Raw genomic sequence first — 14,707 nt, forward strand, 5'->3', positions numbered from 1 at the left:
GCCGAGCAGGGCACACAAGATGAACAGGTCATAGTGGAGAGTTTGGACCAAACGTGATCCACCTGGAGCAGGAACCGGCAAGCCACTCCAGTATCCCTGCCAAGAAAACTCCATGGACAAAGACAACAGGCATATAAAAGATATGACGCTGGAAGATGAGCCCCTCAGGTCGGAAGGCGTCCAACATGCTACTGGGGAAGAGCGGAGGACAAGTACAAGTAGATCCAGAGCTGATGAAGCGGCTGGGCCAAAGCCGAAAGGACGCTCAGTTGCGGATATGCATGGAAGCGAAAGGAAAGTCCAATGCTGTAAAGAAAAATATTGCATAGGAACCTGGAATGTAAGAACCATGAACCTGGGTAAGTTGGATGTGGTCAAAAATGAGATGGCAAGAATAAACATTGACATCCTGGGCATCAGTGAACTAAAATGGACGGGAATGGGCGAATTCAGTTCGGATGACTATCATGTCTACTACTGTGGGCAAGAAACCCGTAAAAGAAATGGAGTGGCCCTCATAGTCAACAAAAGAGTGGCGAAAGCTGTACTGGGATGCAATCTCAAAAATGATAGAATGATCTCGATACGAATCCAAGGCAGACCTTTTAACATCACAGTAATCCAAGTTTATGCACCAACTACTGGTGCTGAAGAAACTGAAATTGACCAATTCTATGAAGACTTACAACACCTTATAGAAGTGACACCAAAGAAGGATGTTCTTCTCATTATAGGGGATTGGAATGCTAAAGTAGGGAATCAAGAGATAAAAGGAACAACTGGCAAATTTGGTCTTGGAATTCAAAACGAAGCAGGGCAAAGGCTAATAGAGTTCTGTCAAGAGAACAAGCTGGTCATCACAAACACTCTTTTCCAACAACACAAGAGACGACTCTACACATGGACATCACCAGATGGGCAGCATCGAAATCAGATTGATTATATTCTCTGCAGCCAAAGATGGAGAAGCTCTATACAGTCAGCAAAAACAAGACCTGGAGCTGACTGTGGCTCAGATCATCAGCTTCTTATAGCAAAATTCAAGCTTAAACTGAAGAAAGTAGGAAAAACCACTGGGCCGGTAAGATACAATCTAAACCAAATCCCTTATGAATACACAGTGGAAGTGAGGAACAGGTTTAAGGATTTAGATTTGCTGGACAGAGTGCCTGAAGAACTATGGATTGAGGCTCGCAACATTATACAGGAGGCAGCAACGAAAACCATCCCAATGAAAAGGAAATGCAAGAAAGCAAAGTGGCTGTCCAATGAGGCCTTACAAATAGCGGAGGAGAGAAGGCAAGCAAAATGCGAGGGAGATAGAGAAAGATACAGGAAATTGAATGCAGAATTCCAAAAAATAGCAAGGAGAGATAAGAAGGCCTTCTTAAATGAGCAATGCAAAGAAATAGAGGAAAACAACAGAATGGGAAGAACCAGAGATCTGTTCAAGAAAATTGGAGATATGAAAGGAACATTTCGTTCAAAGATTACCATAATAAAGGACAAAAGTGGTAAGGACCTAACAGAAGCAGAAGACATCAAGAAGAGGTGGCAAGAATACACAGAGGAACTATACCAGAAAGATATGGATGTCTCGTACACCCCAGGTAGTGTGGTTGCTGACCTTGAGCCAGACATCCTGGAGGGTGAAGTCAAATGGGCCTTAGAAAGCATTGCAAATAACAAGGCCAGTGGAAGTGATGGTATTCCAGCTGAACTATTTAAAATTTTAAAAGATGATGCTGTTAAGGTGCTACACTCAATATGCCAGCAAGTTTGGAAAACTCAGCAGTGGCCAGAAGATTGGAGAAGGTCAGTCTACATCCCAATCCCAAAGAAGGGCAGTGCTAAAGAATGCTCCAACTACCGCACAATTGCACTCATTTCACACGCCAGCAAGGTTATGCTTAAAATTCTTCAAGGAAGGCTCAAGCAGTATGTGGACCGAGAACTCCCAGAAGTGCAAGCTGGATTTAGAAGAGGCAGGGGAACCAGAGACCAAATTGCAAACATGCGCTGGATTATGGAGAAAGCTAGAGAGTTCCAGAAAGACATCTACTTTTGCTTCATTGACTATGCAAAAGCCTTTGACTGTGTCGATCACAGCAAACTATGGCAAGTTCTTAAAGAAATGGGAGTGCCTGATCACCTCATCTGTCTCCTGAGAAATCTCTATGTGGGACAAGAAGCTACAGTTAGAACTGGATATGGAACAACTGATTGGTTCAAAATTGGGAAAGGAGTACGACAAGGCTGTATTTTGTCTCCCTGCTTATTTAACTTATATGCAGAATTCATCATGCGAAAGGCTGGGCTGGATGAATCCCTAGCCGGAATTAAGATTGCCGGAAGAAATATCAACAACCTCAGATATGCAGATGACACAACCTTGATGGCAGAAAGTGAGGAGGAATTAAAAAACCTTTTATTGAGGGTGAAAGAGGAGAGCACAAAATATGGTCTGAAGCTCAACATCAAAAAAACGAAGATCATGGCCACTGGTCCCATCACCTCCTGGCAAATAGAAGGGGAGGAAATGGAGGCAGTGAGAGATTTTACTTTCTTGGGCTCCATGATCACTGCAGATGGTGACAGCAGCCACGAAATTAAGAGACGCCTGCTTCTTGGGAGGAAAGCAATGGCAAACCTAGATAGCATTTTAAAGAGTAGAGACATCACCTTGCCAACAAAGGTCCGTATAGTAAAAGCTATGGTTTTCCCAGTAGTGATGTATGGAAGTGAGAGCTGGACCATAAAGAAGGCTGATCGCCGAAGAATTGACACTTTTGAATTATGGTGCTGGAGGAGACTCTTGAGAGTCCCATGGACTGCAAGAAGATCAAACGCATCCATTCTTAAGGAAATCAGCCCTGAGTGCTCACTGGAAGGACAGATCGTGAAGCTGAGGCTCCAATACTTTGGCCACCTCATGAGAAGAGAAGACTCACTGGAAAAGACCCTGATGTTGGGAAAGATGGAGGGCACAAGGAGAAGAGGACGACAGAGGACGAGATGGTTAGACAGTGTTCTCGAAGCTACAAACATGAATCTGACCAAACTGCGGGTGGCAGTGGAAGACAGAAGTGCCTGGCGTGCTCTGGTCCATGGGGTCACGAAGAGTCGGACACGACTGAACGACTAAACAACAACAGAGGAAACTGTTTCCATGAGATTAAGCTTTGAGGAAATCTTAACTTCTTGAAGCTGTTTCATAGTCTTAGACTCAATTTACAGTTGGCAAAGGAAACATTCAAAAAAGAGAAATAGGTCTATCAATGGTTATTACCTGTGACAGCTAAATGTCATATAGTCAATAGTAGCATATCTCTCAGTACCGTCAATAGATAGAAAGCAAAATTCTTGAATTGAACCTCCTTCCTTTGTTTCGTCTGTGTTACATTTTAGATTGCAATCTACTCAGGGCAGCAACCTGTTTTGCTGTGCAGCGCTATACTTGTCTACTCAGAAGTAGGGTCATGAAAAGGTCTGCAGAATAGGAGAGGATGGTAGCTTCAGAATTGGGTGGAAGGTGGAAAAGGTGCAAAGAAGTTGCAATGTGTGGGACGAAGAAGATGCTGGATTGTACAAAAGGAGGAGGTAAAAACAAGCAAAATGGAGCTGGAAAACAAAAAAAGAGAAGCAGTGTCAGAATAAGGGGTTGGGAAGGTGAAAAGTGAGCTGAGTAATTGCATGGGGTGGGAAGAGGAAGTTAATGTGGGGAAAAGGTAGGGTGGCTGGCGAGCAGAGGAAGCAGGGGTGCAGCCCCTAGTTATAAATACAATTCAAGTCCATTGCTAAAATTGCCACTTTTCCGGGTTTATCCAGCTCCCACTGGTTCTTTAGAAGTTAAATCTAGTTTGTCAAGTACAGTATGTTGAAAGATGTCAGAACACCACTATTTCCCTCACAAAAGCACAATATAGATCTCTGTCAGCAACTATTAGGGAACGTTCACTAAAAATTGTGGCAAGATTTTTGAGTGACGCCATGAAATTACATCACCATTAAGAGCCATTTTCGTACCTCATGATGTCTGGAAAGTTTTATCCTAAAGTATATCGAAACAAAATAAAAAATACCTTCCAGTAGCACCTTAGAGACCAACTATGTTTGTTATTGGTATGAGCTTTTGTGTGCATGCACACTTCTTCAGATACGTATCTGAAGAAGTGTGCATGCACACAAAAGCTCATACCAGTGACATACCACATGAAAGTTCATACCAATAACAAACTTAGTTGGTCTCTAAGGTGCTGCTTGAAGGATTTTTTAAATTTTGTTTCGACTATGGTAGACCAACACGGCTATCTACCTGTATCTCTTACTGTGTTTCGTTAACTGTGTTGTGTTCTGATCCACGTATATAATTTACTTTTTCTATGCCAATAAAGGAGATGATTGATTGATTGATTGGGGAAAATGTACATTAATGGTATTTAACACTGAGGTATCTATCATATATAAAGCCCAATAGCTCTCTGTTATGTTGGCAAGGGTGCCAAATTATAGGTACATACAAACATCTGTGGTGGAAACGTCGACAAATTTTTGAAGGAAGCTTCTACAGAGATCAGATTACAGCTCAGACAATTCCAATAACCCCAGTTTTAGACTTACTGTATATACTTAGACTGTATATACTTCAGATATGGACCAATTAAAAAGTAAGGAATTAATACAGTGGTGCCTCGCAAGACGAAATTAATTCGTTCTACGAGTTTTTTCGTCTTGCGACGCACCACTGTGTATTGACGGTTTCCAGTAGGAATGCATTGGCGGTTTTAAAAAAAGGCGCAAGACGTTTCGTCTTGCGAAGCAAGCCCATCGGGAAATCCTTCTTGCGAAGCAACTCAGAAAACGAAAAACTCTTTCGTCTTGCGAGTTTTTCGTCTTCCGAGGCATTCGTCTTGCGAGGTACCACTGTAACACATTTAGTAATAGCAGTTAGAACAGTAATAGCCAGCACTTAGAAAACCTTGCAATTAATGAATATTGATCACTGGTGTAAAATAGTCTGGCAAAAAGCCATAATGGAAAATATATTGCAAAAAAATAAAAATGAAGGTGGCAAGGGGAGAGAGAAAAACGATACTGTTTTTTACACTGTGTAATATGGTTTTATTAAATATACAAATGAAACAATACATGGATGAGAAATACCTACAGCATATTGCAATATGGCATACATGAGCAGGCACTGCTCATTAGCTCACTTCTACAGTTCTATTTTCTGAGTTGATTTATTGAAGAATTCATTGAACTGGTTTACTGTAATAACTTTATTATTATGTACTGTAAAACAATATGTTTAGTATTTACCCTCCCCCATGGCCCATTTTTTTGTCAGCTGTGTCATGTTTCATGATTTATGTGTGTACAATTTTGTAAAGGAAGAATATATATACACAGAGAGAGATTTTTTAAAAAAACAACGGTGTATAAAATTTATGAAATAAAGAATACATGACTGTGCTGTATTACCACTCCTCTTTCCTACCACTTCACAGCCATACCCTGCTCACACCTAATGCATGCGAAGTCTGGGCCACTGCAGTCACCATTTTTCCTTGTGTCCCTGCAACATCCTGGGTGCTTTTCTGCCACCTTTACTGATGCAATGGCCTTTCACTTAATCCTATATGCTTCATTTTTGCCTTGCACACTAGTGGACTGTGCCTCTCATTTTAGCTGTTGGGAAGTGAAGGGGTGGGGAAAGAGACCACAACCAGTTGGGAATGCCCCGGCCACTGAGTGCATTATTATTCAGAGTGCCGTCAGACCACCATGGAAATATAGACAATTTGTAACATTGCTCAAGTTCTGCTTTTGGGGTAATGTTTGAAGAAATGCAGTATCCTTACAACTTTCTTCAGAGTTCATTTCTGAGCATTTTGGCACACTGTATTGAATGAAGGTATTAATTGCAGATCTGAATAATTTGCAACTTCCAAACCAAACACAGCCTAGCAGACTTAATATTATGGCCTGCTCGATGGCTGGCAACTCCTCTCTTTTTTTCAGTTCTCAACAGGCAACACCAGGAGGCTGTTTAGGCCCTTGGTAGCTTGTAGTCCAGTGGTGTACAGGGTTGATTTAGTTGGCTTGGGAGCAGCCCTATTCCCAAAGGTAGAAGGCAAACATCCGTCTAATGTTGCCCCCATTAAACCCCTTTCCTTGTGTTTTTAAATTGCTTTAACCAGGGCTCTTTTTCAGCTAAAACTCATACTCAGTTCCAGTACCTCTCAGGTGGGTGCCATTGCTATTAAAAGAGAACAAGGGAGATGTTCATAGTGGGTTCTGGCACCTCTTTTTCTCGAAAAAAAAAATAGCACTGTAACCTGTCCTGGGATGTAAGAAATCTAATGCAATAAATATATTGACATTGCAAGGAAGCTGGTGGCTCAAACACCAGTATATCACAGAATCACAGATTTGTAGAGTTGGAAGGGAGAGTGGGGGTCATCTAGTCCAACCCCCTGCAGTGGAGAAATCTTTCACCCAGCATGGGACTTGGATCCATGACTCTGAGATTAAGAGTCTCATACTCCACCAATTAACAAAATGTGGTCTGTACTAACAAGGAAAAACTTGACACACCATCTACAGATATTAAGAGGAACACCTGAAGCGAGACTCCATGTAGTCTTGCGAAGACTGTGGTGTCTTTCTGATATATGGTTTATTTACACATGCATACAACCTGAGCTTGCGATAGCGGGGGCTCACAGCATTAACACCCCACAAGTTTCTCCCATTGCCAAAGCAGCCTTACATCAAAAAGAAATCCGCCATGGCTCTCTGACCGTCTGCTGCATTTTTACAGACGGCCACTTATTCTCGCAGTGCTCACATTCCAGCCAACTGCAATCCTAAGCAACTACTCTCCTTCCAACCCTGGTCTTTGTCCTGCTAACTAACTCAGAGCTGGAGGAGGGGCTCCTCCCATTTTTCCATCAGGCACAGAGCCCCTCTCCATAGCTTTCATAATGGACCATTGCCTTTCCTTTGACTTTGGACAATAGCTGATCTCCCAGGTGATTTCCTGAACACAGGAAGCTGGGTTGACCTGTATTTTAACACTTTGCTAAATCAAATATCCGGCATCCGAGAATTAGAAGGGGGTTCCAGGCAGTCCACAAACTCATAGCAATACTAAGGGACAAAGCAAAAAATGACAGGGGTAATTGGGCGTAGTTATTTCCGCTTTTTGGGGGGGGTTTTGCTTTTTTGTGTGTGTTCTTTTTAAAAACAAACTTGAACCATGAGGATAGAAGATCCTGTTCTCCATGCAATATGTGTTATTTTTGTGCGCAAAAGCATGAGCATGAAAAGGAAGTAGGTGTTGCAATATACTCTCTGGAGCCAGCGTCCAGACACTTGAGACAAAATTTGAACCTCAAACCTTCACAGCGGCAGATGTGAATGAATAAACAGGTAAACTAATTGGTTTTTTTCCCTTTTTAAAAAAAGGTAACGGAAGAAGCAATCATTTTTACTAACAGGCTTAATTTATTATACAGTATTAGTTTTGACTGCTATTTCTTTTTTAAAAAACTATTTACGTGTAGTGTATTTACGATTAAGTGTATTGCAAAGTCTAGCTCTGTTACTCAGAAAGCTGCTTTGGATGGAATTCAGTTGCAAAGTTATTTAACTAGAAGGAGAGCATTGAACATTGAAGGAATATAAAAGATGAGTACTTATATGTTTTGAACATATTTAGTGTATGTGCTTCTGGGTAAGGGGTTTCTGTGTGTAGCAGTAGTAGTAACAGGCTAGTATATATGTATTTATATGTATGCGGGCATCTGGATGCTTGTGAATTTTTACCAGACACAAATTTACCATCCACTTGGGTCAATTTCATTCCCAGAGTAAATAGCTCTTCCATACATTAGCAAGCATTTTGCATTAACTGTGATAATTTCACTCATTAACATGACAAATTCTCTTTGAGAAAGTATGCCTTTTTGAGAACAGAATTTCTCAACACTATACAGTGGTACCTCGGGTTACAAACACTTCAGGTTGCAAACACTTCAGGTTACAAACTCCCCTAACCTTGGGTTGAGAACTTTGCTCCAGGATGAGAATGGAAATTGTGTGCCGGCAGCGCAGCAGGAGCGGGAGGCTCCATTAGCGAAAGCGCGCCTCAGGTTAAGAATGGTTTCAGGTTAAGAATGGACCTCCAGAACGAATTAAGTTTGTAACCCGAGGTACCACTGTACTGCAGGTTTAAGGACCTTAGATAATTTCTGTCAGTCTAAGGAAACATAATAATTTTCCTAAACCCCACCACCTAGCAAGATCTCTGAATATTTATATGCATTGGATAATAGTTATTGTGCCCCTCCCACAGTTTTAAAAGCATCCCAAAAGTATGCTAGATTTTTTCTTTTTTAAAGAGCTTATTTGAAATTCAGGGGGGTGTTTGGGGAAGAACAGTTAATAATACAAATGAGGTCAATGGACATTCATTACCTCTAGTTTACATGTCCCAGAGAAAGATTCTGATTGGCAGGAAAGGATCTCCCATGAGCCTTTGCAGTAATCCTGAGGTGCACAAGCTTACTAATTGTTATGTGGGCATCTTAGCCCTCCAATGCAACTCACCTTTAAATACAGCATGGGGTTTGGTAGTTGTTCTCTCCACACACCCAGTTCATCAGGAACTTGGAATTGGATTGGATGGGCTTCCTCTGTCTACCTGACCAAAGAAGATGTCTTGCCAGGCGTATCAGTGGATTGGTTTTATTTCACACTGTTTAATTTATACCAGGAGTCCATAAGATTAATCTTCCCAATCAGAATGACATGCAATCCTGGGGAGGGAAGAAGAGGAGAACAGGCAGCCATCTCTTGCAGTTGGCTCACTAACTGGCTTATTAAACTTAGCCTGTAAGAAGGCAAAAGCCTCTCACCACCATGTTTGCTCCGAGCCTCCTTTTGTGTGTGATTGGGAAGGCACTGGTGGGTTGGTGGTTTTACAGGGGAAAGATATCTGGAAGATTGTGACTAGTGGTGTGGCTGTCACTTCTGTAGGGCTGCCCCATATCCATAGTCAGGGTTTACCCTACCAATAGGCAACGTGATGTGAGTACCTCAGGCAGCAGATGCTGGGGGGAGGGCAACGTAGTATCTGTTCCTCCTGACCCATAACCATTTTCCTTTATTAGAGGATAAAGCGGTGTGTGAACCATGCGGCTTGTCCTCTGCTACCTAAGCTAGCCTGCTGCCCTCAGGCGCAAAGGTGGATGCTGTCCTGTCACCAGTGCTGAAATGAGATTCAGTGGCCAGCCCGCTCATCTTCTATATATGGAATGGTGTAAAGGGGGTGCTATTTGATAGGCCTGACCCTATCAATGCTTGATGTAGGGACACCATGTGGAAGGTTGAATGACATGAGGGAGGTACACACATCCCTCCCATTCATGATTCATGAGCGTTGGCAGGCATGTATCTTATTTTTATTTGTTTTATTAAAATATCGACATCTCACTTTACAGCGTCCTCACCATGGTGTTACCCTGGCACTGAACATGTAGGTGGAATTACTTCTCAAGGGTGCATGTTGGCACGCAAGGCTGGCATGTACAATCCTACTCCCACCATGTATTTATGAATGCAATATGTGAGATGGGCATGTGCTACTCATGGCAGTGCCATCAGCTCCCAGAGAGCTACTGGAATTGAAGCAAAGCTCTGGTATTGTTCAATTCTTCATGGATTACTAATTTCTTTCCAGGTGTAATTCAGAAGAAAATGGTCTTGAGCTTTTCAAGCCCCAAATGGTCTAGGACTGGGATATCTCATGGACTATCTTGAGCTATCCTCCTGCAGAAACCCCCGCAAGTAACTCAGATCAACTGTTCCACTGCCATTTGATGCACACCAGGTGAGCACAAGAGGCAGCTTTTTCAGCCATGGAATCTGGGCTATGGAATGTCTTCTCCAAGAAGGCCCACTTGGTTCCATCACTGCAGGCCCTTGAATTTTAAAGGTGCTGCTTATATATGGGTACAGCTTATATTCGGGCCAACACGGTATTATTATGGAATAGGATGTCCCTATTTTCATAGGAGAAATGTTGGAAGAAATGAGATCTGCCCTCTGAAATGGAATGCTTCTCCCTTCTTAAAGGTTGTGGTGGCTCTACCAATGGCCTTAGCTGTTAGTCATTTGAACACAGGTCACGGGGATATATTTTTTGTGCACACTCAACACTTGTAGCATTTGCAGACTCACACAAGAAGCAACTCTCAGCATAAAGCATATAAGAAAACACTTCACAACAGGAAGTGCGTGAGTGGGCCAAGAATTTCTTCAACCTCCTCTCAGGGAGCTTTTAGAGTCTCTGGAAGCAGGGCTCCCTCTTCTTTTCTTGGTTACAAAACAGCAGTGAGGAAAGACGGTCATGAAAGGAAACGTATTTCACAAGAAGTGAGTTCCTGCAAGTGAAACATACAACAGGAAAGCAAAAGCAAAGAAAACTGGGTTTATTTCCTGACTTCATCATGTCTGCAGCTACTCACCCAAACTGCTCTCATCAGTAAATACATGGTGAAAAGACAGCAAGCTGCAAAAAATGTTTGCCCCCATTCCCCCCTCTCTCTTGTGTACTCCTTGACCTCTGTATTAGCTAAAATAGCCAGCATACATTCCTGTGTATTAATCCAAAATAATACGATTCTCTTGTTTTTAGAAGCATACGTGGATCTCCAGTGTAAAATGACCGTGAGGCTGAACTTTAGGAAACAAAAAAGAAATAGTCTTCCCTACACAGCTTTCTAGCTCAGTGAACCTATGAAATATGTACATCAGGACAGAGGAAATAGTATGCTTCTACTTCTTTGGATGATCTGAGACCAGGGCTTAATTAATATTATAAATGAGTCACTTAAGAGATTTCACGTGGCCTGTTAGCAACAGGTTTTTAAAAAATGTAACAGATTTTCTCTGGAAAGCGACAATCCGAATTAAAGGCACATGGTGGGGAAATATAAGCTGTGAACGCATAAGAATGCAGTGTCATGTGAACAATGGAGAAAAACAACAACTTGCAAGCATGAGGTGTGCCAATCCCATTATGAACACCCATCTAGAAGCACCCTGCTCTTAAAATGGTTTCTGGTGATAATTAGCAATAAAATTTCTGAGCGTCTATTTATTTTTTTAAAATAAAATAAAATGCTGGAACTATTTATGGAAAGGAAAATCCTACACAATATAGGAAAGGGCACCTCTTGTGTGTAGAAGAGTTCTTATTTTATTGTTTTATTTTATTTGGCAAATGTAGCTCTTCATGGCATAGCATTGGGTGAATGAGAAAAGTTGCACCCACTACCAAAAGAACATGATTCTCGTCCTCTGTCAGCTCAGCTTAGATGCAGCCTCATGTTGCTGAACCTTATTAACTTCTGTAGGTGAGGATACACGTAACTGATTCATGTATGATAATAATCAAGTGTTCCTTTGGTGACAGTCCCTATAACTTCACAAACACTAAGCAAGCCTTCAGCTTTGTGCCGCATTTTCCATAGCCCCTGGCTCATATATATCAATACGTAGTCTGAAGCATCATCCACGTTTCAGGTTTACCTTCTCCTGAGCAAGTCACAATAATCCTACTGAGAGATTGTGGTGTTAATTAGGATTAGAGAACTGACCAGTTGGCTATCATGGTTGAATAACACAAACTATTCCACCTGGTCCCAACAGCACGGCATAATGGCAGAAAGTACCCATGTAAATCTAGAGAAAGGTAGGCAGTGTGGACTTGTATATGATCCCTGTAATATAATGCTTTGCCCCATCTAACTTCAGGCATTTGCTGCTGAATTTGTCGGTTCCACAGCAGCAGATGTTGCCTCTCCTCTCTTGTGGAGCTGCATGTTTTTGTGCCACCTCCTGTCCATCGTCTGCAACTGCATCAGGCATCCAATTTCTCCCTATGTCATTTGCATGTTGGGGCAAACCAGATGTGATGCCATGAAGTGTGAAAATACCCAGTGTTTATTAGTAAAATGGTCCACTGCACTAATCCACTATCCCTAATGGTTATGAGCTTTTGTGGTATTTACTTTTTACATGCTTTTAGGTATCCATTTTTTAAAAAAACAAAACACCACATTTGTGTAATAGACAGAGGTTAAAGTACATATATTACCATACTGCTTGCTTACAATGAAGGATGTTACATATACGTTTCCTTTTTAAATCTAGAACTAAGACTCCACCAGCTTTCAGTTCTTTTCAGAAGAAGGATGCCTCAAGATATGCCACTCATCCCAACATCGAAAGTCTTGTTCCCTCCTGCAAGGCTTGTGTCAGAAGACACATGTGAGATGCTTCGAAGCTATGCACTCCAGGTCACTTTGTCTACCATCTTCTCAGTTATTGCCTGCATCAGCATCCCACTCAACCTCATCTGCTTGTGGTTCCTGTGTCGGTATTCGAGGCCTTGGACTCCCACCATTGTGTTGTGCATCAATCTGGCCCTTGCTGATTTTGTCTACAGCATGATCCTCCCCTTTCAAATAGTTTACCATATACGGGGAAACAACTGGCCCTTTGAGGATGCTCTGTGCCGTATTGTCACCGTTCTGTCCTATGGTAATGTGCACTGTTCCCTTTTGACCATGATGTGCATCAGCATTGAGCGCTACCTGGGAATCGTCCACCCTTTGCGCTACAAAGCCATGAAATCCATGCGAACTTCTGTCCTGACATGCGCCCTCATTTGGGTGTTTGTCTTACTGCCCCTCGTCCCGCTCATGAAGACCAACCTAACGATTCGTGTGCAAAACCTGGATATAATCACCTGCTTTGATGTTTTGCCTAAAGAGATGTTTGACGACAAGCCAGAACGCTTCATCGCTTACTTTGCCTCTCTGATATTTTTCTTCTTTTTCCTACCTCTGCTCATCATGGGGTTTTGCTACTTCTCAATCATCATAACACTTCTCCACTCCCCTTCTACCCAACTCAGAGAAACTAAGAAGCAGACTGTCTGTTTGATAATAGTGTTGCTACTTGTGATCACGGTTTGTTACTTGCCTCACATTATCATGTCAATTATCCATTACGTCTTCACTCTTCAGGGGAAAAAAGCATTTTATTTTGAATATAAAATTTCATTTGCAGTAGCCACCATCAATTGCTGCCTTGACCCATTGGTTTATTACTTTGGCTCCAAAGAGTTCCGGCGAAAGATACAGAAGAAGCTCTGCAGATGCGTAACTGTGGGGGTCAGTGAAAATACTCCAATCTTTTCAGAGCATGATATCCAAATAACACCAATGCAAAAAGTATTGAATAGATAGTCTGTATTGCTCTGGAATGTAATAAACGTTACCAGGAGCTAATTCATTGCAGAACCTCAACTGCCAAGTTACACAGAACTATTTTGCCAAACGTTTCTGGAAGATCAAATGGACTACAATTATCACACATGATTCTATTTCTTTTGAGTAAAGGCAACTGATGTTAGACTGGTGCAGCTGAAAGACACCTGTCTTATTAAGAGACACCTGCAAATGTAGCATGAGGAGGAAAGCATGTATTTAACCACTTTTGACTATGCAGAATTTATGGAACAAATGTTAATAGAAATATTTGGTTGAATGGAAACAGACATTTGTTAAGACTTCCTTCCTTAAATGTCACAAATTACCTGTGCCACTAAGTCACAAAAGAATGCAACTACCTGGAGTACAGATTCTCAGTAATTAGAATGATCTTGTAATTTGTTCTTTGTTATTGATGTTGATCTGACAAAGCTTTGTATGGACAAATCTTGCTATGCTGTGTGAGCACCTGACGTGGTGCTTGCCATCTCAGGTAACAATATTGTTGCAAGTGCCATTCTTAAATACTACATCCATATAGTTTTAATAAAAGAATGTTTATTGTGTCTGCATTCCAATTTTAAGTTAATGTTCTTCTTTGCTGTCTTTGGAATATTCAAATCTGGGATAACCATGAGAGATCAGGGTCAATTTACACAACCGGCAGAATCAACTGACAAAACTGTTCCTGAACCATATTATTGCTATGGAATGAGATAGGGTGGAATCTGAATATTGTAGAGAAAGGCAACAATTTCTTGGAGGAGTTCTGTGCTGAACTCACTTAAATGCTAATTGTTTGCTAAAAGGTTTGAGCCCAGCACACAGGCTTCAATTTGTGAACAGTTACTAATTCTGTTTGGATAACTTCAGGCTTTTTCTCACCTGTCTCTTATTTTGTTACCCATGCTCCATTTGCTTGGTAGTCCTGTCATGTAGATGGTCTTCATCAGTATGGGCCAGGGGCTGATGAATAGCAGCCTGGCCTTCAGCATTGCCTAGATACAAGACTTCCTGGGAACCACATGTAAGCTGCACTGAGTTCCCTGGAGGGAAAAGCAGGTTATAGATATTATAAATAACAACCAGACATACCTCTAAATGTATATGAGGCATGAAAGCCATTTCAGTAGTGGACAGTCATGTATGTTATATCAACCAAGCCTTGTGTTTCATTGTGATTCTTTTTATGTATTTATAGCATTTTTACCCCACTCTTCAACCACAAAGGCTCTGAGAGTGTGGTCCTCAGGCTTATAATCCAGAAGACATGACTAGAACCTGGGGCAGAAATTCAATTCAGTTTGCATTTAAAGGTGAACGTACCTAATTCACACTTTATGAAACCTACATAAACT

At 41.6% G+C, this 14,707-nt stretch overlaps 1 protein-coding gene across 2 annotated transcripts; it reads left to right on the forward strand.

Moving 5' to 3' along the window:
- Positions 1–7,245: 7,245 nt before the first annotated feature.
- On the forward strand, positions 7,246–13,921 carry LOC310676277 (P2Y purinoceptor 8-like). 2 transcript variants are annotated; one of them, XM_083438044.1, is made up of 3 exons: positions 7,252–7,437; positions 9,749–9,898; positions 12,226–13,921. In XM_083438044.1, exon 3 carries the CDS (start codon positions 12,267–12,269, stop codon positions 13,323–13,325), a length of 1,059 nt encoding a protein of 352 aa, XP_083294170.1. In that variant the 5' UTR covers positions 7,252–7,437; positions 9,749–9,898; positions 12,226–12,266; the 3' UTR covers positions 13,326–13,921. The 2 variants fall into 2 exon arrangements, with proteins under 2 accessions (XP_083294169.1, XP_083294170.1); XM_083438043.1 differs by lacking the exon at positions 9,749–9,898 and having other exon boundaries at positions 7,246–7,437.
- Positions 13,922–14,707: the final 786 nt, after the last annotated feature.

This window comes from Podarcis tiliguerta, assembly GCF_965153285.1.
Source record: "Podarcis tiliguerta genome assembly, chromosome: 4".
NCBI classification, from domain to species: domain Eukaryota; kingdom Metazoa; phylum Chordata; class Lepidosauria; order Squamata; family Lacertidae; genus Podarcis; species Podarcis tiliguerta.